This window comes from Haliotis cracherodii, unplaced genomic scaffold (genome assembly GCF_022045235.1).
Source record: "Haliotis cracherodii isolate W230 unplaced genomic scaffold, xgHalCrac1.p SCAF_22, whole genome shotgun sequence".
Taxonomy (NCBI): Eukaryota; Metazoa; Mollusca; class Gastropoda; order Lepetellida; family Haliotidae; genus Haliotis; species Haliotis cracherodii.
Window position 1 is genome coordinate 5,588,117 of NW_027266278.1, and position 17,801 is coordinate 5,605,917.

Consider the following 17,801-nt stretch of genomic DNA (forward strand, 5'->3'; position numbering starts at 1 on the left):
TCAATGCTCGTGATATCAATCACTGGATTGTCTGGTCCAGACTCAATTATTTACAGACCACCGTCATAAAGCTGGAATATTGTTGAGTGGTGGCTTCAAACAAACAAACGCAAATATGTATTTTAGCTTGCATCAATTGCTTAGGAAATTGCAAACTCTAACAGTACACCATAAGTTCCCATTAAGGACAATGTCAACTAGGACAAACAACTGACAAAGTGATCGATGCTCATGTCAATCACTGGATTGTCTGGTCCAGACTAGACTATTCACAGACTGCAGTCACATGGCTGGAATATTGCTGAGTGTGGCGCTAAACAACAAACAAAAGTGACAAACTCAAAGGCTCTGCCTGAGTTGCCTAACTTTGTTTTGCGATCTTGTTTCATGCACTAGGCATAATCAAACTCATTAAGATTAGAACTTAGTTCTCGCTACTGCTAAACAAAGATCTGAGTACATCCCATTACGATTCATGAGTATCACAAACATCAACCACATCGCCACCATGGACCAGATCGCCACCATGTAACACATCACCACCATCCAACACATCGCCACAAATCCAACACATCGCCACAAATCCACCACATCGCCACCATCGACCACATGTCACCATCGACCACATCGTCACCATCAACCACATCACCACCATCGACCACATCGTCACCATCAATCACATCGCCACCACTAACCACATCGCCACCACTAACCACATCACCACCACTGACCACATTGACCACATCGCCACCATGTACCACATCGCCACCATCCAACACATCACCACAAATCTACCACATCGCCACCATCGACCACATGTCACCATCGACCACATCACCACCATCCAACACATCACCACAAATCCACCACATTGCCACCATCGACCACATGTCACCATCGACCACATCGTCACCATCGACCACATCACCACCATCCAACACATCACCACAAATCCACCACATCGCCACCATCAACCACGTCGTCACCATCGACCACATCGCCATCACTAACCACATCACCACCACATCGCCACCATGGACAACATCGCCACCATGGACAACACTGCCACCATGGACAACACTGCCACCATCGACCACATCACCACCATGTACCACATCACCACCATCCAACACATCACCACAAATCCACCACATCGCCACCATCGACCACATCGCCACCACTGACCACATCACCATCACTAACCACATCACCACCACAGCCCATATCAACACCATCAACCACATTGACCACCACTAACCACATCGCCACCACAGACCACATCGCCACCACCGACCACATCAATCACATCGCCACCATCAATCACATCGCCACCACTGACCACATCGCCACCATGAATCACATCGCCATCACAGACCACATCGCCACCATCGACCACGTCACCATCAATCACATCGCCACCACTAACCACTTCGCCACCACTGACCACATCGCCACCACTGACCACATCACCATCACTAACCACATCACCACCACAGCCCATATCAACACCATCAACCACATTGACCACCACTAACCACATCGCCACCACAGACTACATCGCCACCACTGACCACATCAATCACATCGCCACCATGAATCACATCGCCACCACTGACCACATCGCCACCATGAATCACATCGCCACCACAGACCACATCGCCACCATCGACCACGTCACCATCAATCACATCGCCACCACTAACCACATCGCCACCACTGACCACATCGCCACCACTAACCACATCGCCACCACTGACCACATCGCCACCACTGACCACATCACCACCACTAACCACATCACCACCACTAACCACATCGCCACCACTGACCACATCGCCACCACTGACCACTTCGCCACCACTGACCACATCGCCACCACCGACCACATCACCACCACCGACCACATCACCACCACTGACCACATCACCACCATCAATCACATCACCACCACTAACTACATTGCCACCACAGACCACATTGACCACATCGCCACCATCGTCCACTTCGCCACCATAATACAAACATAACAAATATAACAAAAACAACATGTACAATTTTAACTGCAAACAGTTTATTACAAATAAAAAGATATCATAAATCGGAAATAATTTCAAAAGTAAACAACAGCTTATACATGATACATGATACTGTAACAAACGTACATTGAAAGAGAATGCAGATGTATCATTAACACAGGGAGTCTTACATGGTGTTGTGAATGAGAAGTGGTGGAAGTAAATTTAAATATGATTTCACTTGCCTCGAGTTAATTCAACAAATTGTCTTAATGTTAAAAAAAACACAACTGTATTGAAAAAATAATTAATAACTTATTAGACCATGATGAATGAAGCCGCTCAAATGACTGTGGCATGGAGCTTTGATAAAGATGAAAGGAGCTTAAAAATTGTTCGTAAAACTTCAATTTTGTAATGTATCTAAAGGACATTTCACAACATGTAAAACTACTATCAAAAACTATGCAAAACACTCCTGAATAGCAATGGTGATTGAATTATACCAGGCAGAAGGATGTGCATAAATCGGGTTCAATATGGCTGGTGCTGTGTTGCCATGGCAACATTTGGGAAAAAATATGAAGGATTTATCACAAGGGTTACAAGAATAGGAAGTGACCACTGACGGCGTCAAAATGACCTCGAACAAATACCTGATAAAACATGACCTCGGAGATCATTGCAGTGACAATGACATCAAACTGACATTTGACAATGACCTTGACATTGCATTGACCCCTGACATGAAAGTGATCTTACAACTCACAGGGACCTGACATCATTACGAATGATCCTTGTCTTCGGGTGACTTACCAGATGTGCATCAACCGTGAAACATGTTCAATGTAACACGACATTAATGGTAGTTTCATCTTGAATGGATTGTGCAAGATTTGTTTCAAAGACAAACAATGTGGCTATATTGCACAATAAAAATAGAATTGAAGAACTTACAAATATATGTACAATGACAAGCACTAGCAAGGCAGTCTTGCTTGCAATCCCAGGCAGTTCCACATCAGGAAGCATCTATTACAAGAATCTACCATGTCTGTGCAACACACAAGCTTCACCCCTCTCCATATACAAAACTTGAGAATACAAATATTTTCAAAAATTAAACAGAAAGAAAGCTCAATATTTCATTTCATTGACTTGCTTGTAATTTGTAATGATTTCTTTTAAGACTGAACGCGAGACATTGAAATATCACTCATTTACCTACCAGAAGATAACTTAAACAAAAATTAAAAAAAACAAAATTGGGTAGCACCATGCATAATCAAATGCTAAAAATCATTAACCTGAAACAAACAAATGGACCGCAGACAATTATATTCTGTCGGTTGTTATTTGAATATTTGTATATTTGAATAATGATTCAGATACAGAGAAGCTATATCAACCCAATGTATCTCTACCAATCACACGCCAACATCTTGACAGGCACGAGCTTACATTGCAGATCAATGCCATCAGAGCATGGCTACGAATGAGTCACGTCATCACATTTCATGGAATAGTGGGTAATCTTGTTTACCATCCTGACTGCGCCTCTGAAGCCCTATTTATAGGATAAGTGGATACGTAAACAACAATTACAGGCAAACAATATAAAAAGTCAAATACAACCATATACAATTTCTTGCAGCTACCAATCAACACTAAAGTATGCAGACATAACACAAGCACTAAGGGCAGTGGAGATGATGGATGGCTTGGACTTCTGGCAGATTGGACTGGATTTCACGTCTTACTAGTAAACTGTCCTGAATTCAGTAGACAGACAAAGGATTCCTCCTTAAAAGTCATTAGGAAGGCAATTCTTTCATTCAAAAACAATAAATATTACAATCCTCCCATACAATTAATCTGATGAAAATCAAGACAGGACCATTTTTATTTGTCAATGACTACCTTTTTTCACAGCGAGTTGGATCTAATGCCGTTTGGACCGTATTCCAGTTATATCACAGCATGTCAGCTTGATGTGGGAGGAAAGGTCAAGGTAACACAGGTCTTTGACCTCCATCACTCTGGTGCTGACGAACCCATCATCACAGGTTTCTGGCCACACAGCAGCACAATCGGTTCTATCAGAGCACTGGACAATTCAAATATAAGATGGATTGGTGAAGGGAGCAGTGGCTTAAAATAGAACTATTCCTTCAGTGGAGGTGGCCTGTTTAGTCCGAGGGTTATTATTATTATTAACATATGCTGGCAATACCTGTATTACATCATCAATATGCACATGTTCTCCTATTTTCTAGGGTTATATTATCACCATATAATATTTGATGGTAACCTGTACATTTATTTATGTATTTCATGGATTCTACATTGCCAACTGAAGTTAGTGTCATATTGAAAGGGTTACATGAGAAGCCGTTATGTATATTATGGGGCAACATGGCTTGCCTCCAAGTTTCCTCTAGGGGTAAAATTCATAAGTACTTGGTATATATCTTCAGTTTGGTATATAGACTATTCAGTATATTGTTATACAGCTCAAGCCTATAATCAACCCCTGTTAACACTAGATATGTGATATGGAACAGAATCTACTACATGTGAGCAAGTGCCCAGTACTTTGCTTGAAAATGTACATGAAAATCTGTGTTTTCTTGTGCATACTACAGATCTTTTTTACAATCTTAAACATCTGTTGTGGTCAGCACTAGTTGTTTCAGTTGACATGTGCTAGCTAGGTTTTAAAAGTCAGGTTTTTAAAATTAGAATTCAAATACCCCTGGTACGTGTTTACCCAAACCATCCATATTAGTCTCAAATAATCATACAGAGTTATGCAGATAATAACTACAAATTATGAATTAAAGCATATTTGGTCAAAGATTCCAAGTTTATAGAAATCCTATGCGAGATATATTGTTGAATGTTGTGCTAATGCTGCTTAACATACTGATGTAACAGTTCCGACAATGCTACGGTGTTCAGGCTTTGGTCTGCACCATGAAACCAATAGATTCTAGTTCTGTGAAGTGAAAACTAAAGCACAACTAGATAACATAAATACATATCACAGTAACAATAGTGGCATCAATAAATAAAACATTTCACAAAGGCATCAATAGGGGTGCACAATGTTGAAAACAAAAACAAAAAACCCAAATGATACGAATAAACAATGTCAACTGACATGCATGCTTCAATCTCAAGACCCTGGGAAGAACTAAGTACGTAGGATGAATCGTACCAACACCCTGCTAAGGCTCAGCGAGGAGGGCAGAGCATCACTTCCTGTTCTGTGGTTGTTGTCCAGAATGAGGCTACTACAGGAAGTAGATGGCGCCTGTGAAAGTGTGTTGAGATGACAGTGGAAGCAGATGATGCACTCATACAGGAACATAGCTACATGACCAACTAGTAAACACCGTTGGGGAGGGGCAGGTTCTGTTCCTTCTCCTGACACCATGTACCTTCAACCATTATGACTTAACATTTTAAACAATAACAGTTTAACAAGCAAACACTTCAATGGGAACCTTATCTGTGCAGCAAAGAGCTTCAGTGTTAGAAAGACATCTCAATCTGCAAGACAAATGACTAAGTGTCCTAACCTTGCATTGAAAACCAACATTTGCTCTTAAAGGGGTACTTTGCTGAAGCAAATGGCAGTCCCAGCAAGTTTGATTCTGTTTCAGTTACCTGCCAAGTCAAATTTTATTATCTATATCTCTCGCCATTCCAACTTAGGCCAATCATGTGACACAGGACACTCCTAGTCCACATTCCGGTCAACGAGATCTCTCGCAATTCTAACTTAACTTCTAACTCTCTCTGTCTTGTGTTACAGAGTCTCTGGGAAATTATCTTCAGATGCAAAATTCTATACAAGATGTCTACATGGTGTTCAAGAAGAATTTTCTAATATTTGATCAGGAGCAAGTCTTTGATCCAAGTGATTTTGAGGTCTCAAACAGCAAAAAGGTGCTGACAAAAGGTCAAATGTACTATTGACCACAAAAAGGGCCTTAGCTTAAATGTTAAAACAAAAATCAGGTGAGAGGTTAAAGGAAGCTTCCGTTGTAGCGAACACAGCTTTTCACATTTGTTTTAATTCTAATTTAGTCCTCATCCAAAAAACTATTTAGACAGACGAAAAATAGGACTTTTCAAAATGTAATCTACATGATCAGTGCACACACAAGACTGTAAGAGAATGTCAACATATGCCTTGGATAACAGCCCTACATACTAACAGTCATGTAGATCCGCTTCATGTCAAAGATTGGTTCAAGTAAATCAAAGTAAACATTCAACATTCTCCATCCATCACTACACACAACATGGGGACTTGATAAACATCCACATTCAACGTTCAATTGATGACGATGAGAAACAAAGTCTCCAAATATAAAAAACTAGATTTAGGAAAACATGAAATTCTCTCCTCCCTACAACAACACTGGCAATTTGTGAAGCTGAGCACTCAGTGTTAAAGCAGGCGATCCACCCGAGTGATCCACCCGAGTGAACCCCTTCTTACTGTCATACCAAGCTCTGGTGTGGACGCTCAGTGTTAAAGCAGGTGATCCACCCGAGTGAACCCCTTCTTACTGTCATACCAAGCTCTGGTGTGGACGCTCAGTGTTAAAGCAGGTGATCCACCCGAGTGAACCCCTTCTTACTGTCATACCAAGCTCTGGTGTGGACGCTCAGTGTTAAAGCAGGTGATCCACCCGAGTGAACCCCTCCTTACTGTCATACCAAGCTCTGGTGTGGACACTCAGTGTTAAAGCAGGTGATCCACCCAAGTGATCCACCCGAGTGAACCCCTCCTTACTGTCATACCAAGCTCTGGTGTGGACACTCAGTGTTAAAGCAGGTGATCCACCCGAGTGATCCACCCGAGTGAACCCCTTCTTACTGTCATACCAAGCTCTGGTGTGGACACTCAGTAACAAGCACGCATTATCTCTACCAACACAATATGCTGCATAAACCATTGTTCATGTTGCTCAGGTCAGTGATAACAATATTATTTAGGAAACTTTTTCTGTCATGAAATGATTCCAGGTCATGTGTGTCATGATTAGAGCCAATCAAAAATTACAAATTCATGAACATTGCATCTATGGTAGTTTTAGAATTGAAAGGGTCACTAGGCTCAAGCCTTCAGAATTGGCTGGCTTTTTCAAGGTGTTTCATGTTGAGCAGTGGGCAGGCTGATTGTCCTAAACATGACACTGCATGTCCACTCCTCGTCCAGTGTCACGTCCTCTCAGATGCCTCAGCCAACCAATCAGCTCCAAGCAGCTGATGAGCCCATGGGGGCAGTGTCATGTCCTCTCAGTTGCCTCAGCCAGCCAATCAGCTCCAAGCAGCTGATGAGCCCATGGGGGCAGTGTCACATCCTCTCAGATGCCTCAGCCAGCCAATCAGCTCCAAGCAGCTGATGAGCCCATGGGGGCAGTGTCACGTCCTCTCAGTTGCCTCAGCCAGCCAATCAGCTCTAAGCAGCTGATGAGCCCATGGGGGCAGTGTCACGTCCTCTCAGTTGCCTCAGCCAGCCAATCAGCTCCAAGCAGCTGATGAGCCCATGGGGGCAGTGTCACGTCCTCTCAGATGCCTCAGCCAGCCAATCACCTCCAAGCAGCTGATGAGCCCATGGGGGCAGTGTCACGTCCTCTCAGTTGCCTCAGCCAGCCAATCAGCTCCAAGCAGCTGATGAGCCCATGGGGGCAGTGTCACATCCTCTCAGTTGCCTCAGCCAGCCAATCAGCTCCAAGCAGCTGATGAGCCCATGGGGGCAGTGTCACGTCCTCTCAGTTGCCTCAGCCAGCCAATCAGCTCCAAGCAGCTGATGAGCCCATGGGGGCAGTGTCACGTCCTCTCAGTTGCCTCAGCCAGCCAATCAGCTCCAAGCAGCTGATGAGCCCATGGGGGCAGTGTCAGCACAGAAGCCAGAGCCTAGTGCTCCTTTAATGAATTTATGCTACTTAAGCTTTTAATCATTGTACAAACAAAAGCAAACATGAAAACATAAAACATAAGCGAGTAACTAATCCAAATATTATAGGTTTGTTTTAAAACAGTTTTAGAAGCTCATTCGTAACAGTTGCTATTTTCTTTTCCGACATGCTCATAACACACATTGTGGCCATATATGTTGCGTGGTGATTCTTATATTCATGTGCAAAGTTGACCTTAAAATATAAATATTTCAACATGCATATTTCTTTGCATTAACTAGAAATTGGGATTAAATCGGAATAATTTCAAAGTTTGACAACAACTGGCTGTACAGTTTAATTACAAACATAACGAGTCAGTAGCAAGGCTATTAACAGTTAAGTAACATGCAAGAAACATCTTTAATACCTAGGAACTGATGTCATCAACAAGTGGAGAAATGAAAGACCAGTTTAACAGCGTAAGTAGGACATGGGGAATTATCACAGAAACAGGAAATAGACAATGCTGAAAATGCAACATCACGATATGTCTGTCAGCCATCAACAGCTGACTTAACATGAGCGTTTCATCGGCTGTACAACCAAAATGTCTCCGGTTACCAACAGAGAACTGATTCAAACCTTGGTTCTGACCAGAAAAGGTTCCGGTTGGAACAAAGGCAACTATCTCCAGGGTTTGTTCGGCCTATTTGTTTCAATATGGCGCCACTCTTCCCAATCTTCTCTCATCATGGTTTGGGTTAATTATATCACGTCGATACCCACCACTGTCAGGAGCCACAGACAATCAACCATGTTTGACCTTGAAAAATCTAAAGGGCCATCTTGTGGATGTTGGTTAAGAACACTGCTCTGGTTAATACCACAGATAGCAACACTCCAGTCGTAACTAGTGGACAGGACAGTAGGGTCAATGAGCCACAGAGATGCCCAAGACGGACACGTGTCGTGCAATAGATAGGAAGTCAGAGGAGGAGGTAAGATCATGGCAATTGTCACCCACAGGGTGCCACCTAAGGCAGTTTTCTCTTGAAGTCAAATCCTAATTAAACTACTAGGCTATTCAAAGGCTAGTTGTCAGCTGTGTTGTCTGAGGATTTCAAACTGACATAGAACCTTACAATTTGACTTTTCCAGTGAGCCATTAGTACCTGTATTCTACCTCATCCAATGGATTCCAATACTCTAATACTACAACACTGTGACATACATGTCCTGATATCTTGACATTTGGACTGCTAATACAATGTTCTTCAGAAACATTTCCAAACAATATTTCGTTCACTGAATAAAGTTCTTAGGGGAATAATTTAGATATATTCTGTCTTGACAAAGTAGAGTTAATTAACTTCTTTATTTACTGTAAAGGCGATGTTTCGGTATATATTCTTATACCGTTGTCATTGCAAACATCGCCTTTACAGTAAATAAAGAAGTCATCCATATGTTATCTCTACTTTGTCATCCGTCAACTTCAAAGTTCTACCAATCAAACAGTTCATATTCTGTCTTGTGGAATTTCCCAAACAATAATTTCATAGAATTCTGTTCACCGATAATTTCATAAAATATTTCTTTCCAACAACTCTCATATCATGTTAATTATCAAATTATTCTGACGTAAGAAATATCTGGACTGAAATAATACCATTTGCTGAAACACACAAGCAGGAAAATATACCTTTTATGAATATGAGATAGTTAATGTTTCTACATAACAATATTATGTCAAATCATATCTCATTGTTGCAGGTTTACCTGTCAACTTGTCAAACTGCTGAAATGTCATTTACCGACCACGCCCACTGATTCTCTGTTGAGGTAAACCACTTGTTGTTGAATACGTTAATGAGTCATCTCAAGTTGTGGAAACAATTGAGAACAGAGTAGTCCAGTGTTGAGCAGTGTCTGCGAGGTGCAGCTTGAAGAAACAATCACAGCAGGGGTAGAGAAGAGGGCGGGGCACCCTTGAGGAGAAGGCGGGGCCACTAGGTGGAGAGTCCACCGGAGGATGGGCGTGTCCAGAGTCAATCAGCTGCACGTTTTCCCCATAGGAAAATTGAAGACCTGTTCATATCAATGTGGCTTATGCTTGTCAATGATACATTGGCTGACAAACATCAACTTAAATGGCATGATCTGTCACCATAGCTGCCAATTTTCCCAATTTAGTATTTCCAGCAATCTTCTTTAACTGACAACAAAGCCAGACGATATGAATCGACTACAATACAATACAGCCATGTGATTCCGAAACTCAGTTCATAATTTTAAAGTTTGTTTCTATCTCGACTTAAGCAACTTTCAATAATACCGTGGAGTGTCTCAGTTGAACAAATGCAACCCTATAAATAGGATGTTATACCAGTCCATAAACATAAAGCATTCATAGCCGACGGTGTAAGGCTAAATAATGACCATCCTTTACCAGTGTCTATGAAAATGTAAACCTTGTGATATTTTTATGTAGACTGGCATATTATTAAAAGGAATTAAGGACAAAATCATATTTAAGTTGCAAATTCGTAACAAAAACATTAAAAAATTGGGACAGTTGGCAGCTATTTGTCACGAATCAAACCCGAATGTCTGTGACGAGCCATGACAAACTTGAAACAGCAAAGGGCTGAAACTGTGGGTATTTCACAGCAAGCCTATTTCCACAGCTTGTTCACAACGCCGGTGTCACACATACATAGGATACACATCCTTTTACATCACGTCCCAACCCATACTGACGAGGCAGGTCAAAGAACGACACGGCTCAACCTGACAACAACGACAGCTTGTTCCTTCACAAGTTCTCCGGAGGCCATTGCTACCTAAGCCGTTGAACACAGCGTGACATGGGCATTGTGGTTCAGACAGAGGTTGTCCCCCCGAGGATGTCACCAAGATGAACAGCCATGCCCTGTCACGGATCCAGCAGTGGGTGGGCGTGTCTGTCCCTGACGGTGGCTCACCCATCCTCTTCTTCTGGGTAGGGGATATCTGGCTCAGCATCGACTGGTGGGGTTCCGTCTCTGGATGTGCTGCTTTGCTCGGGGGGTGGGGAGCTGCAATAGAGATCAGTGGTTAATAAATGAACTTGATACTGACCAGTTGTACCTAGAAGGGTCTTGAACTAAAATTTGTATTACAAAATAATCACAATAACTGTTAAACAATAAATAAAAAGATATTATGACAAATAGATAAGTGAATTTTATTAATGAATTACGTCTTTCAAAACACAATAACTGAGGTCTCTTCCCACATTTTCTAATAATTTCATATCAGGAGACTGAGTGAATGTTGTTTTACGCCACACTGCCTTGTACCAGGACGCAATCTTAGCACTAGGACTATCACGACTCCCATACTCTAACACAGACTTACGACCACCACGGTGTTATGACTGCAATCTTAGCACTAGGACTATCACAACTCCCATACTCTAACACAGACTTACGACCACCACGGTGTTATGACTGCAATCTTAGCACTAGGGCTACCACAACTCCCATACTCTAACACAGACTTACGACCACCATGGTGTTATGACTGCAATCTTAGCACTAAGACTATCACAACTCCCATACTCTAACACGGACTTACGACCACCACGGTGTTATGACTGCAATCTTAGCACTAGGACTATCACAACTCCCATACTCTAACACGGACTTACGACCACATGGGGTTATGACTGCAATCTTAGCACTAAGACTATCACAACTCCCATACTCTAACACAGACTTACGACCACCATGGTGTTATGACTGCAATCTTAGCACTAGGACTATCACAACTCCCATATGATAACACGGACTTACGACCACCATGGTGTTATGACTGCAATCTTAGCACTAAGACTATCACAACTCCCATACTCTAACACGGACTTACGACCACCATGGTGTTATGACTGCAATCTTAGCACTAAGACTATCACAACTCCCATACTCTAACACGGACTTACGACCACCATGGTGTTATGACTGCAATCTTAGCACTAAGACTATCACAACTCCCATACTCTAACACAGACTTACGACCACCATGGTGTTATGACTGCAATCTTAGCACTAATACTATCACAACTCCCATACTCTAACACAGACTTACGACCACCATGATGTTATGACTGCAATCTTAGCACTAGGACTATCACGACTCCCATACTCTAACACAGACTTACGACCACCATGATGTTATGACTGCAATCTTAGCACTAGGACTATCACGACTCCCATACTCTAACACAGACTTACGACCACCATGGTGTTATGACTGCAATCTTAGCACTAGGACTACCACAACTCCCATACTCTAACACAGACTTACGACCACCATGGTGTTATGACTGCAATCTTAGCACTAGGACTACCACAACTCCCATACTCTAACACAGACTTACGACCTCCATGGTGTTATGACTGCAATCTTAGCACTAGGACTACCACAACTCCCATACTCTAACACAGACTTACGACCACCATGGTGTTATGACTGCAATCTTAGCACTAATACTATCACAACTCCCATACTCTAACACAGACTTACGACCACCATGGTGTTATGACTGCAATCTTAGCACTAGGACTATCACAACTCCAATACTCTAACACAGACTTACGACCACCATGATGTTATGACTGCAATCTTAGCACTAAGACTACCACAACTCCCATACTCTAACACAGACTTACGACCACCATGATGTTATGACTGCAATCTTAGCACTAAGACTATCACAACTCCCATACTCTAACACGGACTTACGACCACCATGATGTTATGACTGCAATCTTAGCACTAAGACTACCACAACTCCCATACTCTAACACAGACTTACGACCACCATGATGTTATGACTGCAATCTTAGCACTAAGACTATCACAACTCCCATACTCTAACACAGACTTACGACCACCATGATGTTATGACTGCCTTGTGAAATAGGTCCAAGGATGGAGCAGATACCCCAGTGGTTGATGACATGAAGACTCATCCACAAGGGTCACAGTGTCAAACTGATTACCCAAATAACAATTGCATGTCAAGCCAATCAGAAGCCCATTCAACAAAGTGACTTCAGCACTAAGGTGATCATAACTCCCATCATTTAACAGAAACTTGCCATAGATGTATCTTAAGTGATCTTAACGCTAAGGTGATCACAACTCCCACAGACTTAGTGATATTACTAAGATCGCTGTGTGGCGATTGTAAGAAACTGATTCCTATTTTCACTGCCTCTTATGGGAGGTGAAATGGGGTTTAATGTCACATCAAAGATTATTGCACTTATGTAACGATGTGCATGCACGTGTGTGTGTGTGTGTGTGTGTGTGTGTGTGTGTGTGTGTGTGTGTGTGTGTGTGTGTGTGTGTGTGGCTGCTTGTACTAGTCTGGACTAATGCTGATTTCATAGTGCTAGCCCACTGAGATACCATGCTACAGTTTAACAATATAACCCCACTCAGACACAGTATACAGACACAAGCCGACCAGTCCTTGTCCCTTAAAGGGCAAGTTCACAAGGAAATGAACCTTTTTTTCTTGTACTTTTTCCACATTAAAAGTGTTAACATAGAAGTGTCATAGACAAAAATATAAAAACATCATATTTAATTAACATATTTTTTGCACTAAAACGATTTTTATTTTTCACATTTACCAAGTGTTCTATTTCCATAACAAAAACACCATGGCTTATGTCCCTTGCAATATGACGTCATTGGTGCCAATTGATAAACATTATGACGTCATCATGCTTTGTTAGAGCCGCTTCACGTGGTGTAGGTACAGTTTTTGTGATTCTAGCATCTCAGATGCCAGCCAGAATTGTGTTATGCTGAGTCACCACTGCGCCGGAGTTGTCGTAGACCATGTTGTTTTACCGCAAACTGGTCCTTGATATCTTTTGCGTTGAGAATAGACAGGGACCCAGTTGAATTGGCACCAATGACGTCATAATCTAAGGGGGATAACTCAGGCCTATTTCGCTCGTGAAACGAAGGCCTCATAACGGCATATCACTTTCACACTATTGTGAGCTTCCTACTTTCACTGTGAAAAAAATGAGTGTATATTTTCAAACACAGATACTAACTAATTCTAAAATTGCGTTTTGTTTAGAAAAAGAAAAAAAGTGATTTTTGCGTGTACACTTCCCCTTTAATGCCCAGCACCAGGCAGGGTAACAACAAGTACCATCTTTTAATGTATCTTGGTATGACTCGACTGGGGATCAAACCCACGACTTTCCGCTCTCCGGGCGGACACTCTACCATTAGACCAGGGAGGCAGTCTTTGCCTCTTATGACAGAGAGGGAAAGAGGCAACTTACACAAAGATGGGGTACAAAACATGGGCAAGGTTGATGTGACTAAGCAAAAGAATCCACTATAAGCAATATGATATTCAGCTAACGTATGTAGAGTAGATTGTATAAGCAGAGGTGGAGCAGACAACTAACATCACACTTGTGAAAAAATACATGACACAGAGAACAGGAAACACAGCATCGTGGGTTTAGCATACAGGCCCACATTCCACCAAGCGATCATAGTGCTACAACTGTCGTAAGCTGATGTTAAAGCATAGGAGTTACAATCATCTTAGCGCTAAGATTGCTTTGTGGAACGTATCCCAGGGCTACATTCAACATAGTCATCTCAGCACTACAACAGCACAGCAAACTGCGGCGCCTTTAACGACTGGGGCCCCAACACTAAGTAAGTATAGTGAGTGAGTGAACTGAGGCCCAAAGCTGACTTGAGCAGTTTTTTAGTCACATCATCATCATCATCATCATCATTATCATCATCATGGTGCATCAGCTTAACGTTGGAAGAAGGCCGAAAGTCACACAGGTCATAAACGGAAGCCCTTTAGTGAATGTAGGAATGAAGGACATGGTACTGACAACCCAAGGATCATAATCTGATTATCACGGGTATATCTGGGAGTTTGTCCTCCCATCAACCAAGTCAGCGAGTCTGACCACCCGATCCCATTATTCCACTCTGACGACCAGAATAGGTTGCTGGGGCCCTATTCTAACCCAGAATCTTTACAAGTTACAGGGGTACTATTAGTAGAAGGCGAAGGAGATCACACGATTGCATCAACCAAGTCAGCGAGTCCCATTATTCCACTCTTACGACAAGCATAGGTTGCTAAAGACCTTTTCTCTACCCAGATCTTCACGAGGATGTAATATTAGTAGAAGGCTACAGAGATCTACACTAAGAGACAGGCATGAAACAAGCCAGGCTACATGTTGTATATGCAGGATGTACCTTCATCTCATTAGCATTGACACGATGGTTGGATCTCTGAAAGCACCAATCACAGCATGCCAGAATCACAAGACAACAAGCAGAAATCACATTCTAGAGTCAGTCACGGCATACAATTTAGTTCTAAACAAAATCAAATGCAGAGATGCCAACCACAAATTGAAGAAATTCGGAGTACCTGGGACGACTGGGGTGTGAAATAAACTGCTACGCTTTGATGATTTTAACATCTTTGGTATTGCATTTATCACCCAAACCCAAGTTAAAACTGGTGATTATGTGTGATTATAACATGGTTGTATATGTGACAATGCAGTGAGGTCAATAACCAGGCTAAATTACTGGTTGTTTTGTCTTACAAAATTTGTAATACATGTCACTTGTGGTATTGGCAGAATTGGGTCAAAAACATCCTAAAGAATCCATCGAAATCATAATGGATGGCATCTCTGGTGACGTGTCAAGTCTCACAAGTGCAGGTGAGGCTTAAGAATTTAGAAGATGCACTCCCTTAACTGAACAGACCACTACAAAGAACAAACAATCATTACAGTTATTGTTCAAGGGTTCAAATGCTAACTGATCGAATTTCTATCAAGGCCTATACATACTATTCTACATTTCCTGAGACAGGTTCTTAAGGACTTCAGTGTTGAATGTTTGGAATAGACCCAGAAGACAGGGCCTATACATACTATTCTACATTTCCTGAGACAGGTTCTTAAGGACTTCAGTGTTGAATGTTTGGAATAGACCCAGAAGACAGGGCCTGTACATACTATTCTACATTTCCTGAGACAGGTTCTTAAGGACTTCAGTGTTGAATGTTTGGAATAGACCCGGAAGACAGGCTAATCATGTGTGAATTCTACAAGGCTTTGATGTCACTTTCTCCAAACACTGATTACAAAACGTATGTCTGAAGGCATTTATTTGTATTTTCATACCCTTCGTCCCAACCAACAGCTTCAGCAAGTAGGATTAAGAACGGGGGCCAAAAGGTTAAAGAGTTACCTGATTCCTCCATCTAATTACGGCCAAGGCTGATAATTACTCTTAGTGGGAAATGAAATCACAAATTGTTTCCCTGACAGAGGCTCAAAGCATGATAGGGAGCCAATTCTCTTCACAGTGCCAACAGTACTCCAAGGATTGCGTGATCTTGTACCATGGAAGCGTTATATATTATTAACATTCTTGTTCGATGGAAGCGTTATATATTTTTAACATTCTTGAAACCATGGAAGTGTTATATAATATATATTAACATTTTTGTACTATGGAAGCGATATATATTTTAAACATTCTTGTCACCATTTCACAAAAAGGAGAAGTCAAACAAGGTGCCACGGTACTGTAGCTCACCTGGATATGTAGTCAAAAGATATAAATGTCAACAAAGGCTCAATCTTAAAAAAAGTGACTGTCTGCATGGATATTCAAACACTTTCGGCATAAATACCGAGGATTAAAAACTAACACTAAAATCTATTGATCTGAACAAAACATCATGTCATCTTTGGAGAAACATATTTGTCAAAATCCAACTCCCTTTTGAGATAATTTAAGAGCTTAGTCAAAACAAAGTAAAAATTTTAGCTATTGCAAAAACTTGAACATATGTGTTTGATTGAAACACATACCAAATTTCATTACATTCTGAACAAAGGCTGAGTCATGGCCATACCCAGCCTTTTCAATATGGCTGACAAGGTGGCCATATTGAAAATCAGATTCAAACCTCTTGAACAAACCAGAATGTCATCATTGGTGGGAACAAGCCTGTGGAATGTCAGCTTCATTGGTCCTGTGGTTTCAGGAGATGATGTTTACAGTGTGAGAAAATGTATTTGGAGAGAGTTCAGGAGCATGGTCCAAGTGTAAAGGTAAATATTTCAAATATCACACCAGACAAGCAAGCCATGACAAACTCACTAGACTTTTAGTCAGGTGAGCTAAAAATAGCAGATTGTTCTTAAAATTACTTCGCATTGACCCTATTAACACATAAGTTTTTTATTTGATGGTTCGAACTTTTATTTTTATTTTATTTTCACCACTGACCCATGGTTTGAAGGAATAAAATCCGAAAGAAATGTCCAACTTGGTTATATTCCACACATCAAACAGAGAAAACTTACAACACACTGGTCCTAGCAAACATTGAGGGGTACAGTAGGTTGAAATGCTCAGGAAAGGTTTTAGCTGTGCAACAGACTACCTTGTCTAAGATGGAAAACTCATGACACAGAATGCACCGAAAATAAAGGCAGGAAATTACAGAGCACAATACAGTTCACAAAACCACATCAAACTGTGACGATGGTGAAATGTACACCCATCAATAGCAGGCATCAATGAATGACAGCTTGGCACACCAGTTACCTACCCTAATTGCATGCACAAGCTGCCATATATCTCTGTTAGCATGAAGTGAAGAAAACAGATACATTGTAGAACATGGTTAAAATCAAACAGGACTTTAGGTTCAGATTTCAATTGATTATAATCCTTTCGACACCAGATTTCAAATGTAAAGATGTCCCTACACAAG

At 41.6% G+C, this 17,801-nt stretch overlaps 3 protein-coding genes across 6 annotated transcripts in view; 2 read left to right on the forward strand and 1 right to left on the reverse strand.

Annotated features, from left to right (window-relative positions):
* The first annotated feature begins 1,034 nt into the window (after nt 1-1,034).
* Nucleotides 1,035-1,534, forward strand: LOC139471451 (soluble scavenger receptor cysteine-rich domain-containing protein SSC5D-like). The gene is made up of 2 exons (XM_071253813.1): nt 1,035-1,173; nt 1,275-1,534. Exons 1-2 carry the CDS (start codon nt 1,035-1,037, stop codon nt 1,532-1,534), a joined length of 399 nt encoding a protein of 132 aa, XP_071109914.1.
* Nucleotides 1,535-1,592: 58 nt separating this feature from the next.
* LOC139471452 (uncharacterized) lies at nt 1,593-2,027 on the forward strand. The gene has a single exon (XM_071253814.1). The coding sequence runs from the start codon at nt 1,593-1,595 to the stop codon at nt 2,025-2,027; it is 435 nt and encodes a 144-aa protein (XP_071109915.1).
* A 2,576-nt stretch (nt 2,028-4,603) lies between these two features.
* The window catches only part of LOC139471141 (calmodulin-binding transcription activator 2-like), a 47,751-nt gene continuing 34,553 nt past the window's right edge, over nt 4,604-17,801 (reverse strand). For 2 of the 4 annotated variants that reach the window (XM_071253402.1, XM_071253400.1), the window contains exon 23: nt 4,604-11,013. In XM_071253402.1, coding sequence (XP_071109503.1) covers nt 10,917-11,013 — 97 coding nt within the window. In that variant the 3' untranslated portion in view covers nt 4,604-10,916. Of the gene's footprint in view, nt 11,014-15,247; nt 15,284-17,636; nt 17,668-17,801 lie in introns of all 4 variants that reach the window. The other 2 variants (XM_071253401.1, XM_071253403.1) reach the window with 2 other exon arrangements.

Coding starts and splice junctions, on each gene's coding strand:
- LOC139471452 (XM_071253814.1), top strand. CDS start 1,593: ATGAATCACATCGCCACCACTGACCACATCGCCACCATGAATCACATC.
- LOC139471451 (XM_071253813.1), top strand. CDS start 1,035: ATGGACAACATCGCCACCATGGACAACACTGCCACCATGGACAACACT. Junction 1,174..1,274: donor TCGCCACCATCGACCACATC/GCCACCACTGAC, acceptor TCGCCACCACAG/ACCACATCGCCACCACCGAC.